Source organism: Epinephelus lanceolatus, chromosome 21 (genome assembly GCF_041903045.1).
Source record: "Epinephelus lanceolatus isolate andai-2023 chromosome 21, ASM4190304v1, whole genome shotgun sequence".
In the NCBI taxonomy this organism is placed as follows: domain Eukaryota; kingdom Metazoa; phylum Chordata; class Actinopteri; order Perciformes; family Serranidae; genus Epinephelus; species Epinephelus lanceolatus.
In genome coordinates, this window is record NC_135754.1 from 27,146,309 (window position 1) to 27,174,180 (window position 27,872).

The 27,872-nt window shown below is 41.7% G+C and overlaps 2 protein-coding genes across 3 annotated transcripts in view; one reads left to right on the plus strand and one right to left on the minus strand.

Annotated features, from left to right (window-relative positions):
- Positions 1-694: 694 nt before the first annotated feature.
- LOC117247535 (thrombospondin-2-like) lies at positions 695-26,513 on the minus strand. 2 transcript variants are annotated; one of them, XM_078163594.1, is made up of 22 exons: positions 26,359-26,513; positions 22,134-22,348; positions 21,913-21,978; positions 21,664-21,800; positions 17,727-18,611; positions 14,352-14,445; positions 14,097-14,261; positions 13,627-13,803; positions 13,376-13,549; positions 12,398-12,528; positions 11,210-11,344; positions 10,714-10,932; positions 10,518-10,625; positions 10,273-10,432; positions 8,768-8,886; positions 8,190-8,424; positions 7,520-7,747; positions 7,310-7,440; positions 6,671-6,811; positions 6,366-6,463; positions 2,603-2,742; positions 695-1,078 (listed from the first exon to the last, which is right to left on the minus strand). In XM_078163594.1, the coding sequence occupies exons 3-22, from the start codon at positions 21,974-21,976 to the stop codon at positions 1,071-1,073; spliced, it is 3,549 nt and encodes a 1,182-aa protein (XP_078019720.1). In that variant the 5' UTR covers positions 21,977-21,978; positions 22,134-22,348; positions 26,359-26,513; the 3' UTR covers positions 695-1,070. The 2 variants fall into 2 exon arrangements, with proteins under 2 accessions (XP_078019720.1, XP_033468007.2); XM_033612116.2 differs by lacking the exon at positions 695-1,078 and having other exon boundaries at positions 2,565-2,742.
- Positions 26,306-27,872, plus strand: part of LOC117247126 (proteasome activator complex subunit 4B-like) — a 60,571-nt gene continuing 59,004 nt past the window's right edge. The window contains exon 1 of the mRNA XM_033611399.2: positions 26,306-26,595. Coding sequence (XP_033467290.2) covers positions 26,402-26,595 — 194 coding nt within the window. The 5' untranslated portion in view covers positions 26,306-26,401. The remainder of the gene's footprint in view (positions 26,596-27,872) is intronic.

The window sequence follows — 27,872 nt, forward strand, 5'->3', positions numbered from 1 at the left end:
TGAATATTTAATCAATAATTTAGACTTATTAGTTAAGAAACTGATCTGATTTTGTTACACAGTGGTATAAGAATCAGCATCAGAAATACTTAATTGATTTCTGGGGAAAAATTGTGATACATTACAGCTACTGTAATATATAATATAGAAAATTAAATTAGTATGCAAAAATGTAATTATATAAACATGTGCATTTTGCTACACTATGCGAAATATTTAAACATGAATATGTATAATATGCTTAGTTTTACACACCAGTGTGCTTAGTTTTACACACCAGTGTGTAAAACTAAACTATTTGGGTTACACACCAGTGTGTAAAACTAGTATGTAAAGTTTTAGAGATGTAAAAATATGTATGCTACAATATACAACACAATATATGACCTACATAAACCGAAATAAGAATAAGAAATATGTTCATCATATATTAAACATACATTCAGGAATTAAGTAACAATGAAAGTACTGTACTTTAATGTAATTTTGAGTTGCTTGGATTTTGCTATTTGGGTGTTTTAGGACTTATAGGGTGCTATTGTTACTTAAATAAATTTGACTTTACTGACCTCAGCTAACCTTTGTCAGGTTCTCTCCCACTCACCATGTGTAATTACCACTTTGACCACTAGAGGGTGCTGGAGACCACGTCCCTGCAACCAGCTACTGGCATCATCAGAAAAAAATAAACAACTGGGAAGAAAAGTGTTTTATTGATAAGTTAGCACCAGACATTTGCCAAGTGCTTCTCTGTTTACTCCATCATCAGTGTATCCTCCCATCTCCTCCCTTCATATCCAACATCTGACAATAAATAATTATTTACAACCATGAGCAAAAAAAAGCAAATGAAAAAAGCAACAAGAAGGCACAGCCATTAGAGATGCTGTCTGGGTCTCTTACAGTTATATACAGCGATTGTGATGTACAGCCTGAAATCAATACCGTTGCATAAAAAGCTGCTAGATAGATTTGTCTCTGTCTCTCTCTGTTGTGTTACGATTCTCTGAAATTAATGTGGATCTCCGGTGGGTTGTTGAAGAGTTTCCTAGATATCTCACCCAAAATATTCAGTTATCTGAGGAAAGAAATAAAGGAAAATAGGTCACAGATATGACAGAGACATGGGTTTTTTTAAGAGGAACTAAATTTACAAATGATGAGGTGGTGGTGTGGAATGTTGTACTTGAGTATTTCCACATCATACTGCTTTATACTACCTCTCCACTAGAATTCAGGAGGAAATATTTCTTTACTCCCCTACATTCATTTGTCAGGTGTAGTTGTAGTTACTGATTTAGACAACACAGTGTCAAAGATTAAACCAGTGGTTCCCAACCTTTTTGGCTTGTTACCTCATACGAAACATGTTCAGTTAAGGCCTCTTACCACATTTCAGATATGAGGTGCTATCACTGCCAACAAAGAGAGATTTCCCCTCTTAACTTTTCAGATGTTTTCAGTTAAATAACAGTCTGAGGCCAAAAGAGGTCGGATTAATAGTTCAGAATAAAGCAAATATCAGAGAAAAGTCCAAACATTTGGTAGTAGCCTACATTTTTTAAAACCTTGTTAGGGTTTTGAATGTAGGACTTTGGTATTTTCCAAAGTGGACTCAATTTCCCCATGTTCTTGCCCCATAGTGACTCATGGGAACAATTTTAAGCCCTGTTTCCACCGAGCAGTACGATTCAGTTCAGTTAGGTACGCTTTTTTTCTGTTTCCACAGTGAAACATTGTGGATGGTACCAATGGACCCGTTCCATACTGTCCCCATTTTTGCCATTTTCTGTGTGCAGCCTCGTTCTGTGGACGATAAACGAGGTGCAGACTTCCATCTGTGTCACTGGTAATGAGGAAATACAGTGAGTGCTGGATGGAGCAGTGAGTGACAACAACCCCGCCCACATATAAGAGCACTGTTTGCAGTGGAAACACTAGGGTCTAGGTACCATGTCTGAAGGGTTACTGTTGGTTCCAAAGGTACCATACTGAAAGTGTTTGGTGGAAACAGGGCTTTCTTTAGAGACTGGTCAAGTATTGAGGGAGAGTGCTGCAGCCAGCAGCTGTGAAACAGACTCCAATGTAGCCACTCAGGGCATGTTCGTGTCGTCAATTTACATTAACTAAAAGTGCATGTTTTTGCCACCGACAGACTCAGAGTGTCATCAGAAGTGTCTGACAACATTAAGGAAAGAATTCTAACAGACATAGACATTTTTGCTAAAGAGTAAGATCCTTTTTGTTTAACCAAAAGCAACCCTGAAATCGCTACACCAAAAGCCACCACACCCAATTTAAATAAATAGTAATTTTATCATAGTAAAACACACTTTATTCAAAGTCTGGTTTGTTTTAAATAAACCCTTAAGTCACCCAGTAAGACATGAAAACGTTGTGGCTCTATACACGCTACTACCCTCTCGCTCAATACTGGACCAATTTCAAAGACTGCTGTCTCCATTTGTTATTTAAAGACAAAAACATGGGAAAACAGAGTCCAGGTTGACAAATACAGAAGTCCCCCTTTGAATGAAGCATCTGAGCACCTCTTCCACCGCTGATCAGAAGTCAGGACCAATGTTTAGACAGGATATCTTACCTCTGCACTCGTATCTGAGGTCTGAGAAAAGGACGTGTTCCTGAGAGAAGACAAACAGTCCCAGTCTGCCTCCAGCCAGGGTGTGGTCGTACACCGCCCCCGAGTCAGATAAAATCTCCCTGCCCTCGTACACCACCACCCTGCAACACAAGAAAGCTAACAACATCATACACAGCATTTATCATGTGTTTTAACATTGATGCAGACCACCTTTTACTATACGTACCTGCAGATAACTCAATTGCGTGTTTTTTTTGTAAAGTATCTAAGTACATTGAAGTATTTCTTTTTGTATTTTTCTCCCTGCTCCATATTTGACCATTTATTCCTAAGCAAAAGGGAGGACGTGACGTCAAATGCAGCTATATTTAAAACGGTTACAGCAGAGCTTCGTAGCAGCTATCCAAAATATCAATGCATGTCTGTCCTTCACAATCAAAGAGCAGGAGCCTCTTTTCAGTCTCACATTCAATAAGCACAGTCCTCCTACAGTCATTCAGTACCCAGAATGCAACACAGCCATCACTTGCATCTTCTGAGATAGCCTTCTTTAAGATTATTTTTATCATTCAACAACTGGGCCAGGCACATCTCTTTCCCTTCAGTTTTTTTCAGCTTGAAAATCTCACTATACACTCGTGTTGTTCTCTCCATATGCACATAAACAGCACAAAGCTCAGAGAACTCACTGCCATCTTTTTTTTTTAAGTCCATTAGTGTGAAGTACAACTAAGTAAAAGTAGATGTGGCAGGTTGAGGAGAACCGGGTACAACGAAGAAAGTGAATTACGCTGTTATCATAAAATAACTCTCAGAGATTGATGATATCCTCGAGTGCAAGCACATCTGTGGGTGATATTTTCTTCAAAAAAGTGCCACTGAATGTGATTCTCACAATTTAAGAAGTTATTCAGCAGATTGCTGCTCCACTAAAACCCACATTAGCTGATCTGGTACTGACTGAGCCCCAAATGTTTGATTTAGAGAACCAAACCAGTGCTTCTGGCATGTTTTATCCCATTTCATATAAATCACATTTACTTTACAGAGGTGTGCTTTAGTGTTTGAGTTTAGTCAGTTACAGTAAAGCCTGCTTTAAATTGGTGATCTCAAGTGTTTACTGTTGCTGATGTAACACAGCTTCACATTAGTAGCTGTAAAAGCAGACCTGCACTGAATTTGTTCATATCAGTAATGTTACTTTCACAGAAATTATGTTCACAAGTCTTAAAACAAAACAGGAAAATTATGTGTAAATGATTTATAGTAAATGGGCTAAAACACTATTCCTCCAAAAGCCAAGCCAATAATATCAAATATGTTTTAAAGCTGGGGTAGACAGTTTGTGGAAAAGGATTAAAAAAGTGACCCTCTGACCTAAGCCCCTCCCACCAGATGACCGAGGGCATATGCACACGCTTCATACAGTAACTCCACCTCACTCCATGTTGCTGTGGACTGCCTTGCCTGCAGGACAGCAGACAGCAGCTCCTTTGAAAGGCAGCTGGAGTGGCTCAATTTCAGCCAGTGCAAACATTGTGTAACAGCAGCAACAGAAAGTTCCTGTGCTGATGTTTTCCTGGAATTGGGGTGTGCACTGGCTGGATTTGGGTCGCTACCACCTCTGAATAGGCATCTGTCTTCAGAATTGGTGCCCACTCTCCTCCTGGTGAGGTGGTCTGTAGCGGTGGGGAGTGAGGCAGAGGACGCACTGTGATTTTGAGGATCAAGCTAACGTTAGCAACATAAACATGAACTTGAAGCTGCAGCTGTGGCCTTTGGCTCTGGTTAGCAGAAGGCTAAGTTATTAGCAACACTTTCCCTCCATCTCTGAAACACTTTGCCGATACTGGCACATTTTTGGGGGAATTTATTTCATTATTTTGAAATACTAACTCATTATCTTTAGTAACTAACTCATTAATTTTAGATACTACCTTATTGTTTTGAGACATTAGGTCATTGACGTCATTGACAAGAATTAGCTTGCTAGCCACCCCACAGTCCCTCTACCTCACTCCACGTTGCTGTGGACTGCTTTGCCAATAGGAGTGCAGAAAGCAGCTCCTTTAGGTGGCGGGTGAGTGGCTCAATTTCAGCCAGTGCAAACCCCAGCACTGGAGTAACTTGTGTAACAGCAGCAACAGAAAGTTTGCTGGTCCTGCAGTGAGTCAGGCTGCCTTCCCCTTACACTGGGGTTTGCACTGGCTGGATGTGGGTTACTAGGCATCCATCTCTGCAGCTGTGGCCTACTCTCTTCCTAGTGAGCTGGTCTGTAGTGCTGGAGAGTGAGGAAGAGGACGCACTATGATTCAAGGATCTAGCCAGGGCCTTTGGCTCTGGTTAGCAGAAGGCTAAACTGTTAGCACAATTTTCTCTCCATCTTTGAAACGCTTCGCTGGCACATTTTTCATTTTGTTTATCGTTAGACTGTCTTCTAGACTCTCTACCTTTGTTGGACTGCTTTGCAGTGTAGGCAGTTGTTGCCAATGCTGGAATAGCAACTTTATTTGCAGGATTCTCCACCACTGAATCAGGCTTTCACCGAATGGACACGCATGTGTATCTGCATTTGTAGAACAGCCAATAGGAACAACCTCTCTCTGAAATGACCTGTGATTGGCCAAAGTCTCCCATCACAGGCTAAATTTTCTAATGCCTAAAACAGAGCCAAGATGAGGTGCAGGAGTCCAGTTTTCTCTGAGTCTACTTGAATTACAATATGGTGAAAGGTAGGGATGTCCCGATTCGTATCGGCTGCCAATATTAGCAAAAAACGTGCATCGGCATCAGATCGGACTGCATGGAAAAATGCAGATCCAGTTTTCCATGGAGTCCCATCCAGGTTTTGCAGCCAGCCCAGCGCTCTGCAATTCAAGCAGTCCATTCCAGTGATCCGCTCCAGCACTTACTATCAATCCACCAGGCCAGCATGCAGACACACAGGAAACAGCAGCACCAGGCTGGCACTGACACTACAAAAATAACTGAAAAGGAAAGGCTGTATTGTTTGTTAAATGTCAACAATGTCTTGTGGTGTTAATTTTTTTTTTTATTTATTAGGGGGCCAAAGCACAAGTGTGTGGAGTCTTGCTGCTATTTTAATTTCAATATTAGACATTTTAAAGATTTCTTATGTTGATTTATTTTCTATTTATTAAGGGGCCAAAGCAGCCAAAGCAAACCAGCTATATTTTTTATTTAATGTTAATGTTCAAGTTTAAAGTTTGTTTATTTAACCCTGTTAACAATAAACGGGTCAGTTTCTCATACCAACTGTTGTGGATCATTCTAACTAACCTGATTAAGTAGTTGTTCTTGTTAGAGTAATATTGCTTGATCAAACCTTTTCTAACATGACTGACATGACATGACTACACGCTTGGATCGGATCAGTATCGGTATCGGCCAAAACTCAAGACTGTAACCACGGTATCGGATCGGAAGCGAAAAAGCTGGATCGGGACATCCCTAATGAAAGGTACTATGAGATTTTTGACGCCCAAATAAAACTGCCTACCCCAGCTTTAACTGTAAATTAAAATGTAAAGGTTACTGCTAATGTTGAGCCATCTCCACTTGGGAGGTCCACATATCTTTAAAAGTTAGGTGATTTCCATGATCCAGCTGTGGCTTGACAGCTCAAACTGAAAATATAAATTCAGCCAAGATGCTGGATATTATGAGGTCATGAATAAATCTAGCCACTGTTAGATCCCCCAGTGATAAAAAATGACACTTCATATTATGAGAGTATTTGTACCTGATGAACCCAGTCTTGGGTCTGTGGATAAGGTGCATGCGGTAAGCTGTGTAGTCCTTCCAGCCAATTTTATTGGGATCATGCCACAATGTTCTGACCTGAAACACACACACACACACACACACACACACACACACACACACACACACACACACATACAGATGTCAGGGTGGAGAAAGAAAATTGTGCTTTGCCAGCGTTCAAGGTTATTTTAGTGAAGGTTTATCTGTTCTAATAAAGGATTTAGTGTGATTTATGACAAGCAGAATATAAAAAGACAAAGACATAAAGTCACTGTTTCGTGCCTGGTGTCGGGTGTTTCCAGTGTGCCACAGGGCATTGCGTAGATACTCCCCGGGTCCTGTGGTGGAGTTGACCAGTTTGATCGAGACTCCCGCTGTGCCAAAGGCTTTGGTCGGCTTTTTCTCCCAGTAGGCCTGAGACACCTGCTCTCACAGAAAGACAGAATGTGGAGAGTGAAGGTTACGTTTATGTTTGTACAGTAGTACATGACTTCGTATCAAAATAATGAGATGCTTTCTCACAATAATGAGTTAGTTTATGAATTAGTATTTCAAAATAGTCAGTGTCTGGACTCAATGGGAGGATTTATCCTGCTGCCGCTCAGATGTCCCTCAATCATAAAATATCTCCCTCTGGTGTCCTGGTGTGCCTTAATCAGCACAAATAATCTATTAATCTGTACACTCATATTCTGTATTAGATATTATCTTTACTTTATTCTTCTGTTTCTCCTGATTGAAATCATTTTGAGAAGGTTTCCATTATTTTGAAACACTAACTCATTATCCTGAGTTACTAACTCATTATTTCAAGAAAGTTTCTCACTATAATGACCTCTAGTTTTTTTTTTCACACTATTGGGAATGGGCTTCCATAGATAGTAGTTATCATCAACGTTAAAGTCAGCATTCAAACCTCACCTGTTTCCACATGACAACGTAGAAGCGTTGACTGGACTGGTAGGCGAATACAATGCCTGCGTAGTCGTCATCTCGGTTGGTATTTACATAAAATGTCACACTGAAGTCCACTGCGCTGAACTTGTCATATCCTGTTTAAACAAGTAGATATTAATATCAATGTATTATACTTTTTATGGGTTGAGGGTTTTTTTTAACAGTTAACGTCACCTAAAGCGATGCCAGGGTCTGAGTTGGCCGTCTGCAGCAGCTCAGTGCCTTGGCTGCGGATCACCCAGAGAGGGTCGGACTGCGTGGTGCCTTTCGGGTCCAACAAAACAACCTGAAACTTCCTGAAGTCTGTAGACCCAATATCCTGGTTCAGCGGGCATGGATCCAGCGCATCTGGAATACTGTCATTGTCAAAGTCATCAAAGCAGGCATCTCCACTCCCGTCACCTGCAGATGGGAGGAATAAGGAGAAAGAATGCAACGATGCTATTTCCTTGAATCTTTTTCGCCAAGAAGGAAAAAAAAGAGTGTAAGAGACGATGTGTAAAAGCAGTGAGAAAGTCCCGTGTGATGGTGGATAGATTTAAGAATCTTTTATTTATGATTAATCCCACGGCTGAGAGCCGTAAACTGTTTATGTTGATGTCCAACATTAACATGACCTGGATCACTGGAAATATACTAAACTGTTTTACTGCATGACTGCAAAATCCATTTATCATAAATCCTACAAAATATCTTCCCCATGTGACAATCAGCATTTGTTCACATCTGTATCGTGACATTAGAGACACTATCAGTCCTACTGATTAATTTTCAGTAGTTAATACGGGTGTTTTTCTTTTTTTGAGGCCAACAAAAAATTTAGAAAAACAGTAGCAACACCGACCATCAGAGTCCCACTGGTCCCTGTTGGGCACAAGTCTGCAGTTGTCCCGGTCATCGGGGATACCGTCGTTGTCGTCATCATGGTCACAGGCGTCTCCCCTCCCGTCGTTGTCATGGTCAGCCTGGTTGCTATTGGCGATGTACGGACAGTTGTCTAGAGAGTTTTGGTGGCCATCCTCATCGATGTCCTCATTGTCGTCACACATGTCCCCCACTAGGTCGCTATCAGAGTCAAGCTGCAAACACACACACACACACACACACACACACACACACACACACACACACATACACACACACAATATATATATATATATATATTAAAATAGTGTTAAATCACAAGTCTCCCTGCTCTGTTTTACCTCCACCAGCACTCCCACTCCCTGCACAGACTTCCAAGTTTTCCTTTTCATGTATTGAAAAAACAATAATCCATCCACCAGATTGATTGCCACAAATAAATTGTTAGAATGGCTTTGTTGGATCCCTGTTAGAAATGTGCACCCCCAAACCAGATGTTCTGCGAGGCAACAGCGCCAGACACGTGTGCACTTTTGAGCATTTGTGTTTTTCAGGAACCTGCAGAGGGTTGTGTAGAAGGGGACAGTTGTCACACTGGTCTCCAACACCATCCAGGTCGGTGTCCCTCTGGTCAGTGTTGTAGACTAAGGGACAGTTGTCATGGTCATTCAGAATCTCTAAGAGAAAGAGACGCACACACAAACATACGCACACGCACACACAGAGCAGATGAATTGCATGTCTTGTGGCTTTTTCTCTTTTATTACACATAAAAACAAAACAATCAACATAAATCATGTTTGGACAAATGTAATTCGATCCATATTTAAAGACTAACTCAGCACTGAATCCAATTTGAATTGATCCTGGTCCCAGCCTGTAGTGCTCATTACTACAGAATTTATTCTCCTTTTTCAAGAGAAAATCAAGTAATTATGTCCTCTAGAACAATGATTCTACACCTCCTTCACGTCAAGGACTCCTAAATCAATACACATTAGGTCATGGAGCCCCATCTGAGCAGATTTTGCTTACGGACCTCAATCTGAAAATATTTTGGTTGATAGAAGTGAATTCTACAGTTGTCAGCTAGAGTTTAGAGGATAATGATGGAGGAAGTGAAACCTATGATCACGCTGCTAAAAATGTGGCCTGTCGACATTATCTGGTTTTGAAATGTGGCCCAGTTGAAATAGTAGCCTAAATGAATAGCCCTGCTGTAGCTTGTTTATTTGTTAGCTATCTAACAACACATCAAAAATAGGCTAATTGTAAGCCAGTCTTGTTCAGTGAATCAGTTTATCATGTACACTCAAAAAATATTTAGGCCTAATATTTAAGATAGTTTGCTTATAAATACATGAACCTGGTTGTTCTATATTTAAAACATATTGGGTTTATTAGTGCTATTAAATAAATCACATTAATCACATTACTTATTATACTCATTATTATTACTTGAGCTTGTTTTATTTATTCATTTCACAGATAGTTACACATCGTTTGTCCTTAAATTCATTATGAACGTGGACTTAAAATCATTGTTTTATTTTATGGCCTTGCTGCCCTCAAAAAATTGACAACACGAAAGGCCAAGTGGCCTTGCCCCTAAAATGACAAAATTCCAGGCCTGGTCATGACCCGTCAAGCTACCTAGATTCATGTTCATTTGTCATCCCTGTGTTTCCTGTTTTATTTTGGTAACCATCGTCTCGTCTCGTTTCAGATCCCACGTCTTGATTAAAGACCCTGAACTTTTATCTGAGTCTGTGAATCTGCTTTGTGAGTCGTCCTCCAATTTGTGCTTGACAAGGTCATGGCTAGGCACGAAAGAAATAACGACTGGTTCAAATACGTTTTCTAAATCTGAGATGTTAGCTAAACCGTTGTGCTAAGTTTCTCTTTGATTTTAATGTGGATACATAGAACACGTTATCTCTCATGGGACCGCAAGGAAATCTAAAAGTGAAAATTTTAGTAGCGCTACCCATTTCATGATAATGGAGCTCTCTAAAAAGACTGAAATAATTGGTCATGTTCCAGGCCTGGTTTCCAGCTCCTACCATCTCCATCAATGTCAATGCTGCAGGCGTCTCCCTCTCCATTGTCATCAGTGTCTGTCTGCAGCGGGTTGCTATCAAACGGACAGTTGTCACAGCGGTCTCCGACCCCATCTCTGTCAGAATCAAACTGCCGAGGGTTGTACACCAGCGGGCAGTTGTCCTACACCGAACACACACATTAGTTCATACACACACACAGGTGAAGCTCTCTGTCATGGCATCCACAACATTACTCCATGTCTCACCCTCTCATCTATGATGTCATCATTGTCGTCATCAGGATCACAGGCGTCTCCCTGTCCGTCTTTGTCCAGGTCTTCCTGTCCAGAGTTTGGTATCATGGGGCAATTATCCTGCAGCCAATCACAGCTCAGTTTAGTGAAACCCGTCCGATCAGAACACTGCCAGCCAATCAGACGACATTTTTCATTATTATTTTACCCTTTGACAGTGATAGGTTGCATTCTGCTTGCAGGGTAATCTGTAGTTGGGCCAGCCATCCAGATCAGAGTCTTCTCCACACAGGAAGCCGTCGCCCGCGAACCCGATGGCGCACACACACTTGAACAACACCTCAGATGCCAGGCCCAGGTAGATACACTCGGCATACTTGTGGCAGGTGTGTGTGTTGTCTTTGCAAGGATTGTAAGGCTCACACACCTACAACCAAACCAAACATTTGAGGACACAAAAAGTGATTTAGTTTAATGTGTTGAGAGTAGCTCATACAAAGGAAAACGTTTATTCAACAACATTTTTTGTGTTTTTTTGTGTTGTTTCTTGGAATTTTAATTCTATATTTGTTTTACATTATGATGTAATGATTGCTTGTGTGGACCCCAGGAAGAGTAGCTGCTACCCTGGTAGCCATTAATGGGGATCCAAATGAATAAATAATTGAATTCATATTGTTTAAAATAAAGACAACAACACGTGCCTGTCTGGTTTCCAGGGCTTCCTGCAGTCCAAGGCCAAACGGCTGAGTGCCTTTATAGCGAGGAGGACAGGGCAGACAGTAGAAGCCAGGGTCTGTGTTTACACACTCTGTGACACAAACACTCTCCACTTCACACTGCAGAGATAGAGGGATTAACCATGTTCAGCATATCAAACACTAACAGTGGATACAAAGGTTTGACAGGTGAGGTGTACGGGGTCAAACTACACAACATCTACTCCTCTCGAGATGGCTACTGTCTGATTAGCTGATCACAGCGCCTTCAGTTACAGCCTGAAGGTTAAACTCTGACCAGTTATAGCTTGTACAGCCTGTGTGATGTGCAAAGGTGATGACACAGGAGAAACTTTCAGGATCTGGAGAGTGTAAAACTCATCTTTAAAGGACAGTTCACCCAAATATTAAAATACATGATTTACCTGTGGGGATATTTATCAACATAGATCAATGGTTCCCAAATGCTGTGTCATACTTGCATTTGGCCATGCCACTGTCTCTGTAATGGAGCTGTCTGTTAGTCACTCACTCTACAGCAGGAACGGCACTTCAAAGTAAAAGCTCTGTGCAGGAAATTCACTGTACTTCAAAATAAAGTGTGTATTTTACAAACTTGACATGTTCACAAGTCACTTATAGTCCACTCAGAATGGACTCAGGACCCACTTTTAGACCGTGACCCACCATTTGGGAACCACTGATCTAGACTGCATTGGTGTGAGGTGCTGAGTGCTGGAGATATTGGCCATAGAGATGTCTCGCTTATCTTGAATGTAATGGAACTAGATGTCACTCGGCTTGTGGCGCTCAGATTGTAGAAAAGAATTTAACAGCAATGTCTTTTTCAAGAAATCATGACCTGTTAACGCAAGATAATCTACTGACCTTGTTGCAAGCAGTTTCAGGAACTATTTTCTTCCTATTGAACTACATCACCAGATTTTTTTGCCACTTTGAGCACCACAAGCGAAGTGCCATCTAGTTCCATTATACGCAAGAGAAGGCAGACATCTCCAACACTCTAGATTCTCCAACAATCTAGATTTATAAATACCACGACAGGTAAGAGGAAGAATATGTGTTTTTGATTTTGGAGTGAACTGTCCCTTTAAGTGTCACCATACATGTCGAAGATGATGTCAAACATGAACATAAATGTGCTGTTATTACCTCATTTTCATCTTCACAGTGAGTGCCATTGCCTTTTAAACCCAACGGACAACGTCCACAATACCATGATCCATCGCTATGCGACGTGCACTCCACTCCAGGAAAACATGGATTTGAAAGCAAACATATGTCTGAAAACACATATGCATATAAAGGCAGTGAGTCTTTTACATAAAATGCAAATAGTCCAGGATAAATAGTGTTATTAGTGGCAACTAAATTAATTCTTCTCACCCAAAATTATCATTTGTACATCAATTACTCACCCTGTGTGGCGATTAATTTATGAAGATGACATATTGTTTTAATTGCATGCCTCTACAGCATACAACGATTCCAAAAGGAGAGAATTCTTGATAAATTGGAGTGAATGGGGGCCATGTTTAACAGCAACACTATATCAAAACATGCATTTACAAACTCATAAACCTTGAACAGTACAATCCAAGTTATCCAGGTGTAAGCTGAGTACGTCCACACAACACATGCACCTTCGCTAAACATTAAAAACATGTCTGCCTGAACAGTCTCACTCATGGACATAGCACGTATATTTGACTCTGTGTGTCTCTCAGTGTGGGTGAGTGACGGCAGCACTCCTTCTCAGAATTCATCAAGAATTTTCTCTGTTTTCGGAGTCTTTGTTTAATATGGAGGCATTCACGAAAAACATTTTCCTCACACATTGAAGGTAAAGTAATTGGTATACAAATGACCATTTTGGAGATTAAGTATTCCTTTAAGGAAATTCATACTTGAATGATTTGACAGTTCTGTCCTAAGCTTCAATAATTAAATAAAGGCAGCATAAACGCTGAAGGATATTACTTTTTAATCCTCTGTTGTTTGAAAATATGTTGCATCCAATAAAAAGGAATAAGGCTCACACGCAAATGTGAAGCTGAGCCTACTTATGGGGTAATATCTGCTCACACAGTTAAGATGCACCAATAGCCTGAGGTATGTGGACAGGTTTACCTATAGGACATGGCTGTTTGTTACATGCTTCATAGTCCACAGCGTCTCCAGCACAAGGCTTCCCACCGTGCTGAGGGGCAGGGTTCAAACACTCCCGCTGACGACTCGTAAGACCTCCACCACACGACTCCGAGCACAGTGACCATTCAGTCCAGCTCGTCCAGCCTCCAGCAACTACACACAAATACATCATTTTCCTGTGAGACATCTACATTCCACAGGGCAGCCTGCTTGTGTATTTGTGTACTCACCAGGGCAGGGTGTATTGTTGCAAGGTTGTGTCTCCCTGGCGCTGCCTGTGCACCCTCTGCCCCCCTTCTGTGGTGGAGGGTTGTTGCAGAGACGGACCCGTGTGATGTCGCCTTCTCCACATGTGGTTGTACACGTGGACCAGGGAGACCAAAGGCCCCAGTTCCCTTCAGCACGCACTAGACATGGCACAAGCACATAAAGATTGTAAAACGGTCCTTCTCTTTGTGCAGTAGCCTGGAAAAGTCTTCAACACAGACCACCACCGCGGCTCCGCACTATGTATACATTTACAGAAATACAACGTGTTTCCAATTATGATTACAGTCTCTAAAATCCATTTATCTGAGGTTCCGTGCTTTTTACTCTTTGCTGGAATATTCAATTTGTTCTCTTGGACCCGCCAATCAATCACAAAAACTAAATTAAATGAAGACATGTGACAGATTAGACGTGCTGAGTGATGTCCTACCCTTGCGGTCACATTTCATCAGCATGCAGCTGCGGGTTTGGACTGACGGGCCGGCACAGGACTGCATGATGCCATTGCAGGATCGTCCCCTCTGCTGCCCTCCACGTCCACAGGTGACAGAGCAGTGGGTCCACTCAGACCAAGGGGACCATCCATCCTCATTATCTTTATATACATACACAAACTGTTGGTATATTTGTAACCTTAACATACATTTTCGACCTTTAATTATAGCTGCAGACAAATCGAACTCACTGAGACACACAGGACAGCACTTATCATCGATAAAGGATGGATAGATGCAGGATACAGGAGGGCAAGACACCTGATGACACACCACCTTTCCATCCTACACAAAACGAGGAAGATAGACACACATAAATTCAGCATTTTTAAACAATGTTATTAGTCAAGCCATGTGAGCCAGAGCCAGATGTTTTGCTAAATGCCAGTCCTTGCAGAGGAATGGTATGCTGTCATGACTCACAATAAGTCTGGCTGCTCCCTCAATCCATCCTCGCTAAAACTAATGATATTTTATAAGGAGAAACAGACTCAGAGAGGATGAAGCAAGCATGAAATATAGGAGTATACCAAAGGCAACTCTGGAGATAAATGAAACCACATTGGGTACAAGTGAAATTTACAGTAACTGGTTAGTACACTTTAAAGGAATTTTGAAAAATATGTTTATTTGAATTTTTGCAAAGAGTCAGATGAGGTGATTGAAACCATTCTCTGATCGGTCTGTTAAAGGGACAGATCCCAAAATCAAAAACACATATTTTTCCTCTTACCTATTTATGCTATTTATCAGTGTAGATTGTTTTGGTGTGAGTTGCCGAGTGTTGGAGATATTGGCTGTAGAGATGTCTGCCCTCTTTGGAATATAATGGAACTAGATGGCACTTGGCTTGTGGTGCTCAAAGCGCCAAGAAAATACTTCAGTCAGGACCACTTTAGTCAAAAAAAACTTTATTTCGATTTGCATTTCAAATTTGGCGGTATGGCTCTGTTCTGGGGCCTCTCAGCCTTTCCTAGGCCTACGCAGAAAGCCTCTTCCACGCGCGTACGTGAGAGCACACCTCTTTGCCGAGCCCAGTCTCACTCTGAAGTTGTCGAAACCTGTTGCTTGGGCAGCGACCTGTGGCATCAGAAAAAAGGCATCCTTTAACGTTGGCATGACACCCAGCCGGTTGCCGTTAAAGTTTAACAGTGCCCAGCGGTGACAGGGGGGAAATGCAGCAGGACAAGGATGAACCGAAAGCCTGACTGGGGCGAGGGGGAGGGGTGGTGGATGGGTCCAACAAACACCAACTTTCACCTGAGAGAGCGGTGTTCTCATCCCGTAAGATTCTCAAGCCAAACCTTATTCTTTTTTCCTAAGGTGTTTTTGACGTTGAAGGGGATAAAATGTCAATACGCGGTGTTGTATCAACATAGTATGTTTATTTTGAAAGAGCCTGTATGTAAAAATTAGTGTATCTTGAAAGAAGTTGATACGGTGTCCAGGAAGGTCAACAACCAAAGCATCAAGGGTACCTTGCACGTCATATATGGACATGGAAAGTCTATGACCAAACATCAATATGTGACAAGGTTGGAGTGAGAATATGTTGGTTTGCCCTTCCACATGCAAAGGAGGAAAGCCTTAAGGCAGAGAGAGCACATCTCTCTGCCCTTCCATGTGTACACAAGGAAAGCCTTATGGCAGAGAGAGCAAACCTCCCTGCCCTTCCATGCACCTACATGAAAAGCCTAAGGCAGGAAGAGCAGCAGCAAAGACTCCCCGGGAACAGAACAGAGCAGCATCAATGACAAACACAAATGACATTAATAAGTCAGACACAGCATGAAAAGGAGGAGCTGGGGTGGAGGTGGGTTGCAACATAGCTTGCAGAGAAAGCAGCAACAGTAGGCAGGCCAGAGCAGTTTAAATAGGGTGCCCTGAATGAGATTCGCCAATTGGTTGCATAGAAAGGAATCATGTGATCTATCAGCTGACTCCCTTCTATCATTCAGCTGCTCCATCAGTTGATTGGGCTGTTTGAGATCAGCTGATGTAGCTGGGATGTTAGCTGAGCTTGACGCTAAGCTCAATATTTGAAAAACGCACCAGCAATGTTTCTCTCCAGAAATCCTGACCTGGGTTCTCAAGATAATCCACAGACCTCGTTGTGAGCAATTTCATGTAGGAACTATTTTCTTTCTACCACACTACACCCGCCAACCGTATCACAGTGCAGACGTAAGCGTGCATTTACTGATAGCTCACCTAGCACCAGTGAGCCAATCTTGGAACCCATCAGCTATAGGTCTGATGACGATAAGCAGCCGATATTTCAGGGGATCCGGTGATGCAAGCAGATATCCGGGCCAAGACTTCCTCTCTGTGTGCTTGTTAATGTCAGTTAATCTCCATAAAGAGATATCTGCGTATGAATGCAGATAAATTAAAGGCAAAAGAAAGAAAGAAATGCTACTATAAAGCTTAAACATCATCAGATATAGCTGATGGGTTCCCAGATTGGAATTTTGGCCAATGCATTCCGCCTCTTCACATGGACTGCTTACCTGCTGATCAAACATGATTGGTCAATACTACTCGGACTGCAAATGGAAACCAGAATCCTTTTAATACCAAAATCTTGTCCCATACATATACAGCTAGTTGACATTACAGTTCAGCTAAAGAGGATTTTGTTAATGTTTACATCTCCTACTTTCACAAGCATGAGCCTCTTGTAGATGAATAGATGCATGCTTCCCTCTGCGCCGTGATACTGTTGGTAGGTGTAGTTTGGTAGAAAAAAAATAGTTCCTAGTGTTATCTAGTTCCATTAGAGAAAGCAGACATCTCTACGACCAATATCAATATCTCCAACACTCGGCAACTCACAGAAAACAGTCTAGACTGATACACAGCACTACAGGTAAGAGGAAAATATGTATGTTTGGCATCAACTGTCCCTTTAAATATGAAGCTGCAGCAAAACTTGTCATTTCTGTATTTCACTATTTGTACAGATAGAATAAAACAGATATAGTGAGCTTTAGAGGTGCCTTCAGGCAGATTTTTCCAACCTTTCAAGAGAAACAATTGTCATGCCAAACTAAGCTAACGGTCTCCTGGTTGTGATATTAGAGTAGTGTCAATCTTCTCGTTTAAATTATTTTTGGACTCTTTCGGTTTCATGATCTTAAGTCAGAGTCAGAACTTGAGACTCCATGTTGTGGCTTTCAAGTCTCAAGTCAGGTCAAGTTTTGACTCAAGTCTTTAAAGTTAAGTCTTGGATAATCCAAGTGTTTCAGTAGCCAAGTACAAATTCAGAAATGTTGTGGACTTAAATAAAATAAACTAAATATCAAAAAGAAACTTGGAATTGAGCCTCGTTCAAGTCACAAGAACTTGAGACTTTACTTGGACTTCAAAACTGCTCTAGGCTTCATTCAAAATGGAATTACTGAAGTAACTGCAGTGTAAATGATCAACCATCCACACTAGATGATGCGTGTGATAGTTAGGCTGTCTTTCCATGACAGAAGACAGACATGCATGGCACTCTCCCAGGAAACACCTCACTGCTAATATTTCAGATTATAGTTACACAACACTTTTTCACAACTAACCTTGCAAACACAGGAGGTGCAGCTGTCAACATCCCAATCCTCCCCGTGCTCATACACTCGTCCGTCCTGCATACACCACACCTCTTCGTCTCTGCCTCTGTCAAGATCATTGATATCATCGCTGTTGCCATCATTGCCATCGCCATGGCCATTGCTGCTACTGCTGCTGCTGCTGTTGCTGCTCCAGTGGCTGCTGCGCCAGTGGCTGCTGCGCCAGTTGCTGCTGCGCCAGTTGATATCATCACTGTTGCCATGATTGCCATCGCCATGGCCACTGCTGCTACTGCTGCTGCTGCTGCTGCTGTTGCTGCTCCAGTGGCTGCTGCGCCAGTTGCTGCTGCGCCAGTTGATATCATCACTGTTGCCATGATTGCCATCGCCATGGCCACTGCTGCTACTGCTACTGCTGCTGCTGCTGCTGCGCCAGTTGCTGCCGCGCCAGTTGCTGCCGCGCCAGTTGATGTCATCACTGTTGCCATGATTGCCATCGCCATGGCCACTGCTGCTACTGCTGCTGCTGCTGTTGCTGCTCCAGTGGCTGCTGCGCCAGTTGCTGCCACGCCAGTTGATATCATCACTGTTGCCATCATTGCCATCGCCATGGCCACTGCTGCTGCTGCTGCTGTTGCTGCTGCGCCAGTTGCTGCTGCGCCAGTTGCTGCCGCGCCAGTTGCTGCTGCGCGAGTTGATATCATCGCTGTTGCCATCATTGCCATCGCCATGGCCACTGCTGCTGCTGCTGCTGTTGCTGCTCCAGTTGCTGCGCCAGTTGCTGCCACGCCAGTTGCTGCCACGCCAGTTGCTGCTGTTGCTCCAGCTGCTGCTGCTGCTGCTGCTGTTGCTCAGCTCAGCCAAAAATATCCGCATCTCTTCATTTTCTTTTGCCTGAGAATACAAAAAACATACATATAGCATTTTCAAAACATTAAAATCATAATAAAAAACATATATTTCTCTCTTTTCTTTAACGTTACCCTGTATTAGTGCACAGAGACCTGTTAAAGTAGGCTACAATGGTGGTTGAGTTGATCACCAGCCAATACTTTAACACTGATGGTATTCTTTCTGCATGTTTTTTTTTTCCCCCCAAAAAATTAGTAGGGCATTGACCACAAACCGCAGCGCTTCCTGCCAGTAAAAAGGGATGTTGCTGCTTGTTCCATTTACATTGGCAGAAGAGCTACTCTCTGTTGTTTTTGTCACACAGATTTCCCCAAAAACCAAACCCCGTCACATTCAATGTAAAATGCAGAGGCTGGTAGACTTAGTCAGTGTTCTCCGCAATTTATTTATTCTTATCACAACAAAAGAGCCAGTATTAACTTTGAAATGTTTCACTGGTGTTGAAATGTCACATTTAAAGGGGACCTATTGTGCTGTCACCAATTTTGTCACATGTAGATAATGTTACAATGAAGGTTGTTCATATTAAATGTGGCCAGTGTTTCAAATAAGGAAGTAAACTTATGTTCAAGTTATCATGTGAGCCAAAACCTCAGACTTCTCACAGTTTTTTCTACTCTGGTTACAGTATGATGTCATAGTGTGCTGGATTTCTTGGTCATGGTCATCTACAGCTGCAAGTACACTGCTACATGTAGCTACATGCTAATGTTAGGCAAACCTGTAATTTTGGTTGCTGATGTTGTTCATTTCTCCCAGATTTCGGATCATATTCCCACTGGAACATGAATGGTTGAAAAGTTTTTGATTTAAGAATTTAATTTAATTTAATTTTGGTGATTTCTTAAAGTAGAAGTGCTGCTATTCTCTAAGTAAATACACTTACTTACTGCTATTGTTCATGTAAGTGCATGCTAATGTCAGGCAAACCTGTAATCTTAGTTGCTAATGTTGTAAATTTCTCCCGGATTTTGGATCATATTCCTCCTATAACATATCAGGTCATGTTTATATCTTTTATTGTTGATTTTTTTGTGATAGAAAGTGCCACTATACTCAACTGAAGTCATTCTGCAGCTGCAAATACACTGCTACATGTAGCTACATGCTAATGTCAAGGAAACCTGTGATCTTGGTTGCTGATATTATTAATTTCTCCCTGATTTCAGATCAAATTCCTGCTGGAACATGTCTGGTTGAAAGGATTTTTGGTTTATAGGATTGTATTTGTGATTTCTTTGTTACAGTCATTCCCCAGCTGCAAGTACATTGCTAACATTCATGTAGGTGCATGCTAACATCAGGGAAACCTGTAATTCTGGTTGCTGATGTTGTAAATTTCTTGCAGATTTTGGATCATGTTCCTGCTGGAACATGTTGAGTTGTGTTTTGAAGCTTGCAGGATAGAAAGCGCCACTATAGTCAGTTACAGTTACTCTGCTAACATACATGTAACTACATGCTAACATCAGGCAAACCTGTGCTCTTGGTCGCTGATGTTGTTAATTTCTCCCCTATTTCAGATCATTTTCCTATTGGAAAATGTTTAGTTGAAATGACTTTTGGTTTAGAAGATTTTATTGGTGACGTTTTAACAGTAGAAAGAGGTGCTAATTTCTGTTTCTGTCATTTCATGGCTGTAAGTACGCTGCTAATGTTCATGTAGCTGCATGCTAGCATAAGGTAAACCTGTAATCCTGGTTGCTGGTGTTGTACATTTCTCCTAGATTTCAGATCATGCTCCTGCTAGAAAAAGGTTAAGTTGTGTTTTGAAGCTTAAAGAATAGAAAGTGCCACTATACTCAGTGGTCACTCTGCTAACGTACAGTCACTCTGCTAATGTACATGTAGCTTCATGCTAACGTACATGAAGCTACATGCTAACATCAGGCAAACCTGTAATCTTGGTTGCTGATGTTGTTAGTTTCTCCCCTATTTCAGATCATTTTCCTACTGGAACATGTTTAGTTGAAAGGCCTTTTGGTTTTGGAGGATTTTATTGGTGATTTTTTTTTTTTTTTTTTTACAGTTGAAAGGAGGTGCTAATTTCTGTTGGCTGCATGCTAACATAAGGTAAACCTGTAATCCTGGTTGCTCATGTTGTACATTTCTCCTAGATTTCAGATCATGCTCCTGCTGGAACATGTTAGGTTGTGTTTTGAAACTTTTGGGGTATTTTTTTGTGACAAAAAGTGCCAATACACTCAATTACAGTCATTCTGCAGCTGCAAGTACACTGCTAACGTACATGTAGCGACATGCTAATGTCAGGGAAACGTAATCTTGGTTGCTGATGTTGTTAATTTCTCCCAGATTTTGGATTATGTTCCTGCTGGAAGATGTGTGGTTGAAAAGATTTTTGGTTTAGAAGATTTTATTGGTGTTTTTTAACAGTAGAAAGAGGTGCTAATTTCTGTTACAGTCATTCCCTGGCTGTAAGTACACTGCTAATGTTCTTGTAGGTGCATGCTAACATCAGGGAAACCTGTAATCCTGTTTGCTGATGTTGTAAATTTCTCCCAGATTTCAGATCATATTCCTCTGATTATGGGTTAGAAGCTTTTCTTGTTTTTTTTTTTTACACTAAAAAGGGCCACTATTCACCATTTAAGTAATTGCCCTAGCTGCAATAATGGTGCAGAGACGCCAAAATACGCAAGACCCAGAGATACTGACCAATCAGAGCAGCTTTTTTTTTCCAGGAGGGGAAAGGCACTAAACAAGTGTTTGAGACAGAGATTGAATACAGGTGTTCCAGCACAGACAGTAAGAGGAAAATAAAATGTAAACAAGTTCTAGTTAAAACCCAAAACCCAAGCATGAACCCCCAAATTAGCGTTATAGGTCCTCTTTAACATCTTTAACTGGGCATTTTAAAGTATGTAAAAATGTTATTAAAAGAAAGTAGACACCATTTCTTACAATTTCTTGCTCATGCCATATCAAAATAAACACTGGATCCGAGAGTTTAACACAACAAACAATCACCAACATGCGGATAATCCATGTGCATACATGTATTTGTGTGTCTTACTACTCTATCCAGGTCTTCCAACAGGTTGCTGGTCACAATACGCAGGCCTTGGATCTCTGTCAGCAAGCCCACCAGCTCCTCACACGGATGACGACAGACCTCTGACGACACATTGTTGACCTTTGCACCGCCCACACCTGCAGATGAAACACAACATATGTCCTGTGCTACATTTTATACTTGCGAAGAAAACAAGGTGAATAGACTGTATTGGAATGCACTGTGTTTGTGTTTGCACATGTGTGGTACCTGCGCACACAGCTGATGCATAGAGGAATATCAAAAGCAAGGTGAAACCTCTCTGCGGACTCATTCCTGTTCACACATAAATCACATATGCAGCCACCATGAAATAAAGCACCTATACTGCTCCACCACTGCACCATACAAGCAGGACTGCTGCTGAGGAGATAGGAGAAGAAGAAGAAGAAGAAGAAGAAGACAAGAAAGAGGGAATTAACCATGCATACCTGCGTACTCCTTGCTGTTCAGCCTTTCTCCACGATTAGAAATCACAGCTGGTAGGCTCGTCCCCGCTGCAGCTCCACAAGGGCTGTGATGGAATGTGTGTCTCCTCGTCTTCTTCTTAATTCTCTTGTCTCCTTGTTTCCTTCACACTGGATCAGGGCTTATCAATACAACTTCCTCAGTACTTTGTTGTCCGTCAGGTTGGTGAGAGTGAAATCTGAGTGAAAACATGAAGACAGCTCTGTTAGTTCTGTAGAAACTTCTAATGTGGCTATGTATTTGTTTGAGTGTGTGTGTGTGTGTGTGTGTGTGTGTGTGTTTGATTGTGTGTGTGTGTGTGTGTGTGTGTGTGTGAGGCAGGAGCGGGAGCCATATATTACCCGTCTGTCTGGCGATGAACTGGGCTGCATATCTCCCAGCGAGAAACCCAGCTGGATGGAAGGAACTTGTGTGTGTGTGTGTGTGTGTGTGTGTGTGTGTGTGTGTGTGTGTTGACGTCTCGATGCAGGTTTCCCAGACACATCATTTACACTCTTCACTCTCCAAACTGAGACACACACACAAAATCGTGCACTCACACATCGATACACACATACACACACTTATTGGCTGCCCGAGTTTTTCCAATATTTTAGGAGCGAGAAAACTGGCATCACCGTTAATCCCTGGTGAAAATGAGAGACTTGGTGTGTTTGTGTGTGTGTGTATGTGTGTGTACGTGTGTGTTCTTATGGCTGATTTTTCTTGATGCATGCAGAGGATCGTGAGGTAAAGATGAGCAAGCTGATGGAATACAAAAACATCTACTCCCATTGGGACCATCATCTCTCTTTCCTTTCTCCCGCTCTCTCTTTTTCCTCCATCACTTTCCTCCTTTCCTCCCTCCTTCCCCCCCTCTCTCTGTTTGGTCTTCTCCCTGCTGTGTCAAAGAGGCATCATCATCATCCTGAATCACATTTTCCATCTGTAGACTCCACTTGTGGAATAATGAATCCCGCAGATGTGTGCACACACGCACGCACACACACGCAAGCGCCTGTGCCCATACAAACACACAACCTCTCTATATCCAGATACATAGAAACATCACAACCAAGAACAAATGAGGACAGGCACCATGTTTCCATCCTGGAAGTGGTTCAGTAGTGGAGACGTTGAAAGCAGGTGCTGTCACTGCTCTGAGGAGAAGAAAAACCCCAAAAGTAATACGATCTGAGGGATATAAAAGGTAAGGACTTGGGCGAGATTGCTTGGCAAAGTCCAGAGTGACATTCTTGGACTGATATGCCCTGTGGAAGGCACATTCTGTTCTGGGATCTCTCTTAAAGTCTGTGGCTGTCAGTCTTCCCCTGTTTTTATAGAGTAAATAGTTTCAAAGAGGGCACCTTGCTCGCTGTCTCATGACACTGTTCAGGGCTGTAATCACCTATTTAACTTTGGCGGGGACCATTTTCAATCTACACCTTCTGCGAACCCTCAAGGGTGGTCGGCGGAAATCACCCCCAGGAGAAAGTTTTAGAAACTTCACAGCTAAAGTGACCACTGAGAGCATTTTTAAACAAACATCTTAGATGAGGGGTTCTCACCAACACACTCTCGCTCCAACCTCGTCACATATTGACATTTGGTCATGGACTGTCCACGTCCACTTACGACATGCAAGGGGCCTGTGTGTTGATTGTTGATGTTCTGGGACACTGTGTCAAGTTCTGCCTGTTACATGCATTGTCCTCTTTCAAAATAAATGCACTATGCCAGTAGAACACCGCAATTTTTTTTCCTTCAACAACAAAAACACATGGTTGGGTTTAGGAAAAAGAACAGGGTTTGGCTTTACAATCTTACAGGACTTGAACACCACTCTCTTGGGTGAAAGTCAGTGTTTGTTGGACCCATCCACCACCACCACTCCCGCCTGACTGCCCCAGTCAGAATTTCACCACCTTAAGTTTCGTCTTTGTCCCACCATGTTTCCCCCTGACGCCACCGCGTGTTGTTAAACTATAACGGCAATCATGCCGACGTTAAAGGACGCCTTTTTCATTGGTTTCTGACTCTGCAAGTCACTGCCCAAGTGCCTGATTTTGAGGACTTCAGAGTGAGACCAGGCTCTTCTCACAGTTTTGATGACAGAGTGCTATTTTAAGGAGCCAGCCTATGATTGAAGGCCAGACAGGAAAAGTGCACATACTGAACAATCAACAGTGTTATACATCAGTCTATCCTGTCGCTAAACCAAAATTAGTGTGCTGCTATTTAAGATTTGAATCTGAGGATATTATGTGATGTGTGCTGTTTGTGTAATTGTATGTCAAATTTGTGTGTGAACTTCTTGAGATGTCTGAGGATGCAAAATGAATTTCAGCGTAAACTGACAATAAACATACAGCGTATCATATTTTATCGTATAGTATCTTAACCATTCTAGTTTTATTAATATATCGAGGGTGACATTCTGAGCATATTTGAATATTAGGGAGGATGTGTCCCCCCAGTCTATCAATCTATCTATCTATAAATATATATACACACACACACACACACACATATATATGAGGGTTCATTCCATATATTCAGACTTTCATTCCATATATTCGAGGTTCATTCAATATACTTGTAATTTAATTCCATATATTCAAGTTTTGTTCAATATATTCAGACTTTCATTCACACACACACATTTATATATATGTATCTACATATACATACTGTAAAACTTCAATTAAACGCCCGGTCCCTTTTACTAGCCTGGTGTGGCTACACATTTTGACAAAGAAAGGCCTGTCTCAGTTAGACGCCTGGTCTGGTTGTCAAACAGTTCTTTTAAGTTCATAACTGATATATTATCTGAAGCCTAATTTTTATACAAGTAATATTCATACCGGTTTAAATAAACAATTTGATTGTATTTCCCATATATAGGCCTGTTGATATCAGTGATTAAAACAAATAATAGCCCGGGCTATTCAAAGAAGTTTTAAGGTAAGTCTATCCATCTCTCTCTCTCTCTCTATATATATATGTATATATATATATATATATATATATACACACATATATGCACATGTTCTAAATATCGAGGGGGGCGTATCCCCTGTGTTCTACCTAAAACCTACACCTATGCCAGGAACTGATGACAGGTTTCAGGGCTATCATGGGCTGTATGACCTCCAGAAGACCACTGGTGAGATCGAGGCAGGGCTGAGAACACTTTATGCAATCAGGCGGCTTAAGAAAGGCCGAGGTGGGGCTGCAGCAATTGGCCCATTTCTTTGAAAGTAACCAGACCAGACATCTCAAGGGGCTTTTGCATTATGCTCTAAGCCCTCTGCTGTGAGCAGCAACCTTATTTGCTAGGCAGGCCAGACAATATCCTGCAATTGCCATAGCACTCCTAAGCATGCAGTGGTCAGAGAATTACATGGGCTTAAAGTAAAAGGATTTACATGGAAGGGTGCACAGTAAAACAAGAATAGAGAAGTTCGCAGAAAAAGGTGTCATAAGACAGCAAGGTTAGATATCATGAGTGGGACTTCTTGTCAGGAATGTATTTTAATTGCACATTTAAGTGTACAAATAATTAAATGTTTCTGTTGCGTGCAGCCAAATCATACAGACATGTGTTTTCTTGCTCTATCTGCCTGACAGACAGATATGCTGATTCACTAATGCTCCGTGTCTGCCCCAATAACAGCCACAGTGGGTCAGTAGAACATGAGAGGGGCATTAATCCAGTTATCAGATCATCCTATTATTCTGCAGATTAGCTTGCAGCACACACGCATCTAGTGCCTCTGGGATTTGTAGTCCACAGTCATGCCTTCCAGGTTGCCCCCTACCCAAAGCCTACACGTGAAAGCTTTTTATATTTATCAAAGCCTGCTCTCTTACTGGTGCTGAAATCAAAGCGTGACCATAGAGTACCACCCTTTCTAGCAACCTGTGGGGTAGCCATCACTGTGAGTGCACAAGCCCCCACACCATCCCTTTCTACTTGTACTGGTAAGGTGTGAAGTGAGAGGTGACGCAGCGCCTGACACTGCAGGTCAGAGCGAAACCGGCCCCTGCGCGCGCTCAGGGCTTTGCACAGCTCAATTAGCGTGACACACTTTCCCCTGTGATTGCCTGCCTGCCTTCCGCCTGGTCTCTGGACACACAGGATTATGCCCTTTAAACTTCTCAGACGCCACAGCATTCATTAGAGAAAGAGGAACGGGTTTTCTTTACCTTTTTACACATTGCAGAAAAGTGACCAGACCATCAGTGGGATATGAATGTGGATGGGGACACGGCGGCGTTTATCCCTCAGAAGGAGATTGTGTATAATGGACTGCTGCCTTATGCTGACCGGTTGGACCGAGAGGCCACGGAGCTGTTGGCGGAGATCAAGGCGAACCTGTCCAGAGCTGTCCTCCTCAGAGAGCTGTGGCCCGGGGTCGCCTTCTGGTCCAGGAAACTCCTCTCGTAAGTGTTGAAGCCCTGGTTGTCCTCTGGATACAAGCAAACCCATGATTACTTAGTATTAGGCCTAAAAAGTCAGTCAATAATAAGTGTTTCTAATTCTAAAAATTCTAAATCTAAATCTAAAATCCAGGATGCATTAAAAAGCAACCACCTGGAGGAGTGTAGCTGGTAACTACCAGAGCTGACACACAGAAGGGAGCAAAGGTTGGCTGGAAGTTTGACCAATATTGTTTAATAGATAAAAATATACTAGTGCTGTTGTCTGTGAATGGTCAGTGACGTCCAACTTGCAAAATCATAGAGAATGCAGTGATGAGTAAGTGACTTTGCATTTGTAATAAAACGTAGAGATGCATGGTACACTGAATCAAGGCTGTGTAAAATGGAGGAGGTTGCATGCATATACAGTATGTCACTGTAATGAATCACAGACAATCTTAGCACTGAAAGTAAAACAAGACTTATTTCTAAAATAAAAGCCAACCTTCACTTTAAGCTTCCTAACTAGAGCAGCAATATGTACATTAAATGAAAGCTTGTCATCTATCCATGTACCCAAGTACTTGTATGAGGACACTCGTTCAATTAATTTACCATCAGACGTGAGGATGCTAAAATCCTCAAGCATTGAGAATACCATAAACTTCATTTTCTGAGCATTTAAAATCAATTTTAAACTCAGCAGAGCAGTTTGTAATGACTGAAAGGCTGTCTGAAGCTCTGGCACTGCCTGCATTAGGAGGGTGCATGCATGTAAATCAGGACCAACTAACAATAATTTTCAGTATGGACTACTCTGATTATTTTCACGATTAATTGATCAAGTGTTCAGTCTATAAAATGTCAAAAAATTGTAAAAAATAAATAAATAAATAAATAAATAAATAAATGCTCCTCACAATTTTCCTGAACTTAAAGTGACATCTAAAATTTGCTTATTTTCTCCAACCAACCGTCCAAAATCCAAAGACCCTTCATTTACTATCACACTCTGCTTCATGGGTTTCATGGATAACACTTAAAACTAGAAAAGTGCAGACCTCCGCCAAGTAGGTGATATTCCCTCCTCCTCTGCATCAGATTTTGCAGCCTGCATCACAATTAGGTTATTTGCATCACTATCATTATTAGGTTATATATGTCTTCACCATGGAGACACTGTGGTGTATTTATTTCATTTTTATTTTGTACCAACACAGAATATAATATGTTTTTTTGTATTTTTCACAGAACATTAATTTCAACTTTAGAATTACAACAATATTTAGCAAGTAGAA